The 10,608-nt window shown below is 26.5% G+C and overlaps 1 protein-coding gene across 13 annotated transcripts in view; it reads right to left on the reverse strand.

Annotated features, from left to right (window-relative positions):
- Positions 1-10,608, reverse strand: part of syd (JNK-interacting protein syd) — a 225,482-nt gene extending 214,874 nt beyond the window's left edge. For all 13 annotated transcript variants that reach the window (XR_012757479.1, XM_075373870.1, XM_075373882.1 and 10 more), the window contains exon 1: positions 10,123-10,608. Coding sequence is in view for 12 of the 13 variants with exons in the window: in XM_075373870.1 (XP_075229985.1) it covers positions 10,123-10,425 (303 nt within the window). In the remaining variant the exon portion in view is untranslated. The remainder of the gene's footprint in view (positions 1-10,122) is intronic.

Raw genomic sequence — 10,608 nt, forward strand, 5'->3', positions numbered from 1 at the left:
AAATGTAAATTCTGTTTTAATACAAATCAATACTAAAAAAGAATAGTAAAAAAACACTAATTTATATATATATATATATATACACACACACATATATTTTAAAACAACTTTTAAGAACAGATGGCTCTTTTCAATAGATTGAATTACTGCAAATGAACAAAATTATCATATGTTAATGCCAGACTCCTAAAAAAAAAATTTTTAGAAATATTTAATTCATACACAACAATTTTTTTTTTAAATTCCAGACTAGAATAAAATGCTAGATATCCTTTGTTAGGATTTTTTATTCCTGTATAATAATCTATCATAACTGCCGTTCATAAAATCAGATCTATTATCAACCTACACATATTTTATAGTCTAACAAGATAATGTTTTCAGCCTACACATGCATGTATATAAATATTAACAATACATGTGGGCAGATTTTGCAGTTTCCAAAAAAAAAAATATGTATAAATAAATTTAAAAAATATTTATTAGGCTACTTTCTAACGTTCAACCAAATAACCAGAATTAAATCAGCAAACTAACACAAAACAAAATTATTTAGATAAAAAAAATATAAATATATGCACATGTGCAACAGTTAAAAAGTACATAGTCTATATACATATCATAAAAATGATAAAAAAATTAAAGCAGGATTAAAGTTAGCCCATCGGGCTGGTCTAGTGGTTAACTTGTCACAAATTAGTTATTTAACAGCTAACTTTCAAAGTCGAATATTCTTGGTTCCAATCCTAGTAAAAGTTAGTTGCTTTTATATGGATTTGGATACTAGACCAGTGGATACCAGAGTACTTTGGTAAGTTGGGTTCATGTCTTGGGAATGGTTAGCCTGAATCTCTACATGATTACGTATCATCCTCATCTCATTGGGCCACGGGAGGGAGATTGCTTATTGTTTACTAGTTGAACAGATTGCAACATACACATTAGAAAAATAAAAAAAAGGATGAAAGTTATTCATAGCTTACAGCAATACAATACCAATTTAATCAAAAAGGTTTCTTAGATAATATTCTTCCTTATGATTAGTTTAAAGTGAGTAAAACTAATTCTTTAGTAGAAATAAAGCTGAACCTTCTAAAAAAATATTTAAAGATTTTATTTATAAACTTCTACATAGCCACAATTATTGATTACTGATTAAGTAAATAATTTAGATACTGTACCAACACATTAACATATGTAAAACAAAAAACATATGTATACAAAATTATTTTTAGAAGCTGCAGGAGATTATGGGCATAAAAATGATACTGTTAAAGAAGAGTGATTAATCATAAACAATCTGTTAGCTTGTAGTATGCACTATTAAAGACAATAATCAATCCTTTTCTTTTTATGCTGATTCAAGTAGACATTTACAATCATTTTAGCTGATTAAACAAAGTTACAATTTCATCAGGTCACAAAGTCTTGGGAGATGAACTCAAGTAATTTCCTACACATGTAAACAAGACGAATAAAAATATACTCTACAATCTACACATTCTGCCCTGACATAAAATGTTTTAAGTTAACAGTGCTGCCTAATTGGTTGGCCTACCAATGCAAAATTTATGTAGTTATAGTGTTACGTATGTTTGTCAGTTTTATTTAACGCTTTAATAATAACAGTTATTTATTTTTCATATTTGAATATAAAAGACACAGAGTAAAATAAAATAAAATATAAATGTAATAAAACATACGCATCAATATTTTTCACATATACTTTAGAAAATTTAATTTTCTTTTATTCAATGTTTTGTCATTTTCTCTGATTTTTCACTCTTTGAGCGTCAGGTATGACAAATTATCAAGTTCTATTGAAATTTCAAATAACTGTTACTAATAAACAATATTAGATAATGAGACAAAGTTTGATAAAATACATAAACATAAATTGTTGGCTGCTAGGTGTAATGCAAGTAATAGGTAGCTGGTTGGTTTAGGGCTGTACATAAATTAGAAAGCAGAAAATTACAATTTTTAGACCTCCTACCTCAGTAAGATTTTGTCAGAATTTAGAAGATCCGTCCCCAGTCCTTACACATTTAGTTTAAAAATAAAATTGAAAAATAGGGAACAGAAACTTTTAAAAAAAAAATACACAAATTATTTAAGTTTTTAAAACTTCTTATTACTTTAATTTTTCAATTGGTTAAATCTAAAAAAAAATAGTCTATAAATATAATTTTTTTGCTACTTCTGAAATTAGATAATTCAATATGGAAATTTTAATAAAAATTACATAACACATAATTGTTTTTATTTACATTCTTTGAACTCTTTAAAATTTACAATTCTTTTAACTTTATTCCAGTTTTCATTCTTAGCAAGAATTCTTTTATTTATTTCATATAAAAGTTAAAATATAGTAAAGTTGGTTTTTATTTTTTCAGTATTGCAGTAATACATCCTTTATACAAAATGTACAGAGTACACACACTATCTACTTTTTGTAAGCTATCTTTGCTGTATCTCCTTTTCTTTTAAATCAGATCAACAGTATGAAACAATCGAGCTAAATTTTACTTTTTTGCAATAAAAGTTACAATAAACTGTTAAAAATTTATTTCATTTTCTTCAATTTTTATTAACAGGTCAATTATCTAGAGATCTTATATAAGAATATTTTTGAACCCCTCCTAAAAAAAGATGAAGTAAAATTTTTAAACCTACACCTACCTCATGTTTACAAAATAGTCTACACCTTTTCAAAATGTACAGATACATTTTCACAAAAAAAAATATCACCAAAGAGATCTAGTTTTTTATGAAATATATTCTACATCTGCCAAACATTCAAAATCTATGGGCTATTTTCCTCTGAAATGATAAAAATTTAAAGAAATCCTGACCAAATAGCAAGTGAAAGGGTTTAAGGGAAGAAAATATTAAAAAAAAACAATGTACGAGTCAGAAATATAACAAACTTAAATCATGAAAAAAGCATTTAACAATAAAACTAATTATTTAAAAAATATCACTGTCTTGTAACAATGACAGTAATTACAATCTCTTTTACTGTTTTTGTTTTCTATTAGTAAATTCACTTCTCAAATAAAAAATAGAATCAATAAAATCTATGTTTCAGCATGTGACAATTTCAGCAATGACTACACACATTAGGGCTTCTTTTCAGCTAAATTCACGCACTATTTTCAGATTATCAATGTCAATGACTTCCTCATCCAATTAGAAGTTTCAAAATTACTTTCTCCCCATCTATTACAATAAGACGTCTTTAAAATGCCATTCCTTTAACCCACGTGGAAATATTCCTTCAAATTCTTTAAAAGACTTAACTGAAATTTGTATAAACAGATTTTATTACAATTATTATATTCAAGTTAGTTTTAATGACGTTTAATAACAAATGTAATAAACATTTTTGCTTTCTCTTAACAACAAAATTCTAATATGTGCAATATTTAATTTATCTTGACTGCAACAATATGTTCTGAATTTTTAAATCCATTTTTATTAAAATGTTTTCTATGTTCATCTATTTATTAACTCATTCATGTATGGCATCAGAATTTTCAGTGAAAGAATAAGAAAGAAAAATTTAATATGAAAAATGACGAATTAATTTATTCTGCATTAGGAATTACGAGGTATTTTATGTTAGGAGGAGATTAGGCCAGGGCTTACTTGATAGATACTTTAGCCAATAAGTTTATTATGCAGCCACTGACAGGAAACAGACCCTCAGGTCATTTTATGAGTGCTCCTGCCAGAACACATCAAGGATGCACTGATTACCTGCATTCTTACCATGGAAGTATTACACTTTAATCAAAACTCACTGTATGTTGCAGAACAGCCATGATGCAAGGCTCAAAGTCAAAATATAATAAATGATATACTTCGAAAGTGATTTCAATGTGGTTATTGGTATCTTCTGATTTGACTATCTTCAATGACCCATGAAGAAACAGCATCAACCTGAGACTAAATATTTTATTGTAAGTGGGTTAAAAAACTATTGTGAAGCAGTATATTCTTAAGAACGTTCTTGACTGTTTGGTGGAAAATTGATATTTTTTTGCAGCATATTTGAGTTCAATTAATGAGTATGTTATGATTCAATAAAAAATTTTTGATCCACAAGATACTATTCTTGTTCTCACTTCTGTTAAGAGATATTGCAACTTCTGAAGGGATTGTGGATGGGATGTGTAACCACTACTTTTAAATATGAGGCACTTTTCTGGGTTGGCTTGGTTTTTTTTTCAGGGTCAGTGAGTGAGGGTCTAGTGGTAGATGCATCTTCGCAAATCAGCTGATTTCAAAGTCAAGAGTTCTAAGGTTCAAATCCTAGTAAAGGCAGTTAGTTACTTTTTATATGGATTTGAATACTATATTGTGGGTACTGGTGTTCTTTGGTGGTTGGGTTTCAATTAACCACACATCTCAGAAATGGCTGACCTGATACCGTACAAGACTACATTTCATTTACACTCAAACATATCACCCTCATTCATCCTCTGAAGTGCTTTGGTGCTTCCAGAGGCTAAACAGAAAAAGAAAAAAAAGGGTCAGTGAGTAAGCAAATCATCTCTTTCTCATAACTCAACTGTTTTTCTTATCTTCCAAACTAATATAAATTCTTCCTCTTTTAGCTTAGTGGTCACTGGATCCAGACCAAAGATGAGGTAAATTTGCTATTAGATGTGGTAAATTTTGTATAGTTAGGTGGGAGTATCTATACCTAATGATCTGTTCTGGGAAGCTGATCGTTATCCAATAGTTTGTTCAATAGGCCCAACCTGGTACTATCACATAGCTTATTGTATAAAGCCAGGCATTTGGGATTTAATTAACGGTACTGTAACAAGCTTTTACATCCAAATCTTAATTATATTTATAAATTACGTTTGCAGAACAATTTTAATTACACTTATGCTCTGTTGTACATGAAATGATCTTAAAAACAAAAAAAATAAATAACCATATCACAAAATTGCAGAAAAATTATATAAGTAAAAATGTTATAAAAACAATAATGAATTACAAGAAAACATAAATAATTCAATTTAAATGTTAATAAACAATAAAAAATAAAACTTGAAACAATGTCACTTTTATATTTTCCTGTATAGATTTGCACATATTTAAATTTCCATAATTGGAAAACTGTAGAACAAGTTCCTATAACAGCTTAAATTAATTAACTATGAATAAATAAATGTAAATACCCCCTTCCATTGATTCATTCTTTCCTTTTATGCTTTTCTCTATTAAATTAGTTTTAGTCTTTAATCATACTATTTCCATTTATTTGATTTTGTATGTGTGTGCAATAAACCATATTTTGTTTACAATTTTATTTATTATATTTGAAACCAGAACATATTTTCTACCATGCCCTTAAAAAACTGAATACAATCAGTATTTGATTACCTCACAACTATTTTAGAATAAAGGAGTGCAGAAAACTTAATCTAATTACGCAATATCATCCAACGCGTTGGTCTAGTGGTTAACGCCAGTTTTTTAGACGGCTTTTAGACGCCAGTTATTTTTACACGGATTTGAATACTAGATCGTGGATACCGGTGTTCTTTGTTGGTTGGGTTTCAATTAACCACACATCTCAGGAATGGTCAAACTGAGAACGTACAAGACTACACTTCATTTACACTCACACATATCATCCTCATTCATCCTCTGAAGAATTATCTAAACGGTAGTTATCTGAGGCTAAACAGGAAAAAGAAAGAATTACGCAATATCATTCTATTTTTTCTTATATCAGTTGTCTTCTAATATATAAATTATAATCTATTAATTTCTTTATTAATATTTTCTACTAATATCGTTAAACTAAATTCAGAATTTTATTCTTATAAAACCAAATTTGAATATTATAATGCTAAAGATTCAGATTTAAAAAAAAATTTAATTTTAAAATATTAATATTGCAAATTTTATAATAAGGAATTCTAATGTTTCAACTTCATTTATTTACTTTTTAATTGCTGCATAACCTCCACTTACTCCATCCACTGAACTGAAGTAATACATTAACACTATAAAAACAACACAAAATATTAATTAACATATATTTGGTTTTTTTTTTGTATTACATAGTTTATATTTTTCTTACATTAATTACACCACAGAGAGATAGTTTTTTTCTCTTTTTTACATATTATCATTTGTTTTTTCTTATAAGAAGTAATTAATATAATATATTACGTAAACCTCATTATAATTATATATATATATATATACTACATAAATTAATTAATTAATTTATAGAAAATTATTATTTTGTATATTTAATATAATATTGAAAGTACACGAAATGGAGATATTTAGGTTGAGTATTTTGAGTTATCTGTTTGCTGAGAAAAGTGTGATTTAACAAGAGCTACTAATTAACTTATGACTTAAAATAAACTTCATGTAGACAATGTATTTTGCAGACTTATCATATTTTAAGTGAAAATAAAATTTAAAAATACAAATTACTATTTGTTCACCAAAAAACAGTTTTAAGCACACACTAAACAGAAAAAATACATATTATTTAAATTTTCACTTTTTTACATCAACACTAAACAAAGATTTAATAATTTGTTAAAAGTTATTTTGAATTTGGTGCAAACTTCAAAAGTAAAAAATTAAAGAAAAATTGAAGCAATATTAATTTCTATTTTTTATAGCAGTTTTTTTTAAAAACTGGCTTAATTAATTTTTTTTTTTAATATTGTTATCAAACATATTCTTTCCTTTTCAAATAACTACAAATTAAATATAAAAATCCCCTTATTTATATAAGACTAAAAACATTGCAACCATAAATGAATCACACAATTATTTATGGTTGGGAATAATTATTTTCAAAATAAGGGTCTTATAATAATTAACAAAAAAATTTAAAACATTTTCTATGGTCCTTTGTGATACTTATGGTATTAATTCAGCAGCTTTTTATTTTTTTAATTATAACAATTCTCAAATGTTTAAGAATTTAAACATCTGATTCTCTGAATTTAATCAATTTATTCTACATAAAATTTCACTAAGTTCACACAGTAATTTCCAAATATAGAATGACTTGACAATTAAGAATGAAATTAGGCAATTTTTAAAGATCTACAATTAATGTTAGTTGTCTACATCATTTATTTATTAAACAATAATCAGTGGTAAGTAGACAGAAACTCTTAAATTCAGATGTTTATAATGATGACAAATTAATAAAAGAGGCTGATTTGTAATATCCTTAGAACTGTGTTAGTGTAAATGTAAACTGTTAATGCAGAAATTAGTTACACAACATTGATATTGATACTTAAAATAGTAATTTAAAAAATGTTTCATGGTATGGCAATTACTAAACTGAAATATGGTATAACAATTAGGAAAAACAGTCTAATTTTAAAATAAAAGTAACAGAAAGGGCAGAAATTGAAAACACTTTAAAATACAAAATCACTTAAACAGTTGAAACAATGACACTGCTCAACATCTACAGAATTACCTTAAAGCTCATTTCCTTATTTCATTTATAGGCAGTACTAGAACACCAAAATTATAAAAGGGTAGAATAAGAGACTGCACATTTGTTCTAAATTTTCATGTAAATTACATCTACTCAACATTTTTTTGTTAATGATAGTTCAAGACTGAAAGTCCATGTAACTAAATTAACAAAAATATTACATTTATTATACTTTCATTTTTCAGGAGTTTTTACATAACTATACACTATGTCAACGTTTTCCATATAACATATGGAATCATTTTTTTTGGGGGGTAAAAATCAATTGACAGTAATGAAATTTTCAGAAATAAAAAATGATAATGAAAGCAAAGGATTCATATAAATCTTCTTTTAAATGCTAACTCTCCCTGTAGTATAAATAACAACATAATATTCATGGACTTTTTTTGGAGAAAATTAATCATAATTTCTGTATTAGTTTTTTTTCTAAACTGCATAACTGAACATTATATGCTAATTTAAAAAATTAAGTTCAAAATAAGATAATAATTATGCACATGAACTGTAATATATTAGTGGAAACCTGCTCCACAATTTACTAAGAAATGAGAATATAATAAATAAAATGATTATATTTATCTAAAGAAAACATATATATGCTACAGACTGGCATGAGAGCGGTAAAAATTCACAATTTCAATCTTTGACTATGGTATCTACCTTAATTGACAATATTCTATGCTAAATTTGTCTTCCAGATTACGTTTCTACTGTTTTCGTCCAAAAGTCTCATAAGATCAATATTTTATAATAGGTAAGATACCATCCTAAATTTTTTTTTTTTTTTTATTTAGAATTTTATGTCTAAAAACCATTCCAAAAAATAAACAAAATACAAAAATCATGGAAGTAATTTCAACAAATTTTACTTTCTCTCTATGTTACAAGCTAGTAAAATAAAAAACTTTTTACTTATATCTTTTTAGTAAAAAAAATATATATAAATACTTTCTAAGACTAAACTGAAGCTAAAAATTGTTTGACAGCATTCAATCAATACGGTGAAATTTCTGCTAACCAAAACAAAAATTATGTTTCTTTTTTTTCAATTAAACAGTTCTCATTTTCTGACAAAAGATTCATTAATTATATAAAATAATTATTACTAATATGTACATATGATACTGCAAACATGCATAATTTATCATACCATATTAAAGAATTATCAATCTAACTAATGAAAGGGCCTACTACAAGCTAACAGTATGAAAGATTGTTTGCACTTACATTATTCAAATTATAAGAGTAAATATAATTGTCGAATATAAGTACAAAGTTCAAGAAAACAGTACATACATCACTAAAATTATGCAATAAGCAGTATGTGATACTACCTTCTGTTATATATTTTACTGATGTTTGAAAAAAATAATCCATTACACTTAACAATTTATTATGGACTGCAGTTATTAACAACTGACTGCTGTTCATTTTGGAAAAAATCCATGAAATTTGATTACATTAGCTAGGGAAAAATACATGAAAACCCAAAAATGATTTTAAGTTTTAAATAAGAAAGTACTTTTTTATATAGAGCTGACTTTTCAATAAAAGAAACCAAATTATATAACATAAATTAGTAAAAAATAACAACAATAAAGTGAAGGATTTACTTCGTAATCTTAAATAACAAAACCGGTTAGAAAAAGTAAAAAACTGAAGTAAAATGGAAATAAAAAACAAATGTTTTGGAAGGTTATAATACAACAAAATATTACAACCACAGCAGCTAATTCTAATGAAAGAAAAGAGAATATGTTTCCTTTTAAAAATAAATAACTACCTAAGTAGTGGCTAATAATATTAAATTCATTTAAGTATTCTACAAATAACATTTTATTATGTATGCTGCCATTTGACTAAGATCAATAAACTGAATTGAAAGCACAAACTCCATCAGCACTCAACATAAATGTAATTTTACAAATTATCTTATCAAAAATGCATTTATGACTCCCTTAGAAATCAGGTGATGCCACTGAGAAATAAAATTTATTAATCATTAATAAAAGCTTCTAAAACAGAATGTAGTCATAAGTAGTATCAGCCTATGTTTACCTTTTCAGTTTTTCTAAATAATTTCAAAGTTGAACAAAAATCTAGGTATAATACAAGATAAAACAAAAATAAAATATAATAACATAACAATAATAATGTGTATAACACAGTTTTATTAATTTCCCATCATGGGTTTTGTACTGAAACTTAAAACACTAATTAAGCAATTGTTAAAGTAACACAACTCATCGATTAATTTACCCTTTAAAACAGGATAACAAAATGCCATAAAATACAACTATAAAATTTCAGATACTATAAAAATTTCTCCAGAGTATGCAAAATGGTCACAAATGAAAAGGAGTTTAAAAACTGGTTTCCAACAAAATATTGTTAAAGTTAACAGAACACAGATAAAATTAGGGGTGAAAATATAATAAAATAATTAGATGATGCATATTACAGGTTAACTTGGGTTTAAATTAAAACCAAAACAAAGCAAACAAAATTTATCATCACCCAGTTACATAACAAGTCCATCCAGATCTGTTAATGAAACTAAATGAATCCCATTGATTTATAAGTACATAATAACTAGGCTTAATTACCTGTTCAGAAGTCTTTCTTAATTGTTTTTCTCTTTCGTACTGTGTAACCAGCTGCTCGTTGTCTTCGCGTAGAAGTTCTAATTCAACTTCATGTTCTTGGTTTTCCGTGTAGGATAAATCGAGACATTCTAAAACATTCACTACTAAAGGCATTAAATCCTTCACAACATCTTCATCATACTTTCTTATCATTTTTTCGAACTCCTGATATATACTACCAGCTAATGATTGCACTTTTTCAGACATAACAACATGAGAATCTTCGTGTGTTCCATACACGGCCTCTTGCTCCATTTCAATCATTGTTGCGGTAATTTATTTCACTAAATCAACGGTAAGTAAAAATCACACACATAAAAACAAACATATTTCATTCTAAACAACTAAATATAGGAACATCCTCACATAACACACTACGTATCGAAATGACATTTTCACAACTTGGCCTTAACAGCCTTGCAGACAGAATAACATTGCTACATTACA

Source organism: Lycorma delicatula, chromosome 8 (genome assembly GCF_047948215.1).
Source record: "Lycorma delicatula isolate Av1 chromosome 8, ASM4794821v1, whole genome shotgun sequence".
NCBI lineage: Eukaryota > Metazoa > Arthropoda > Insecta > Hemiptera > Fulgoridae > Lycorma > Lycorma delicatula.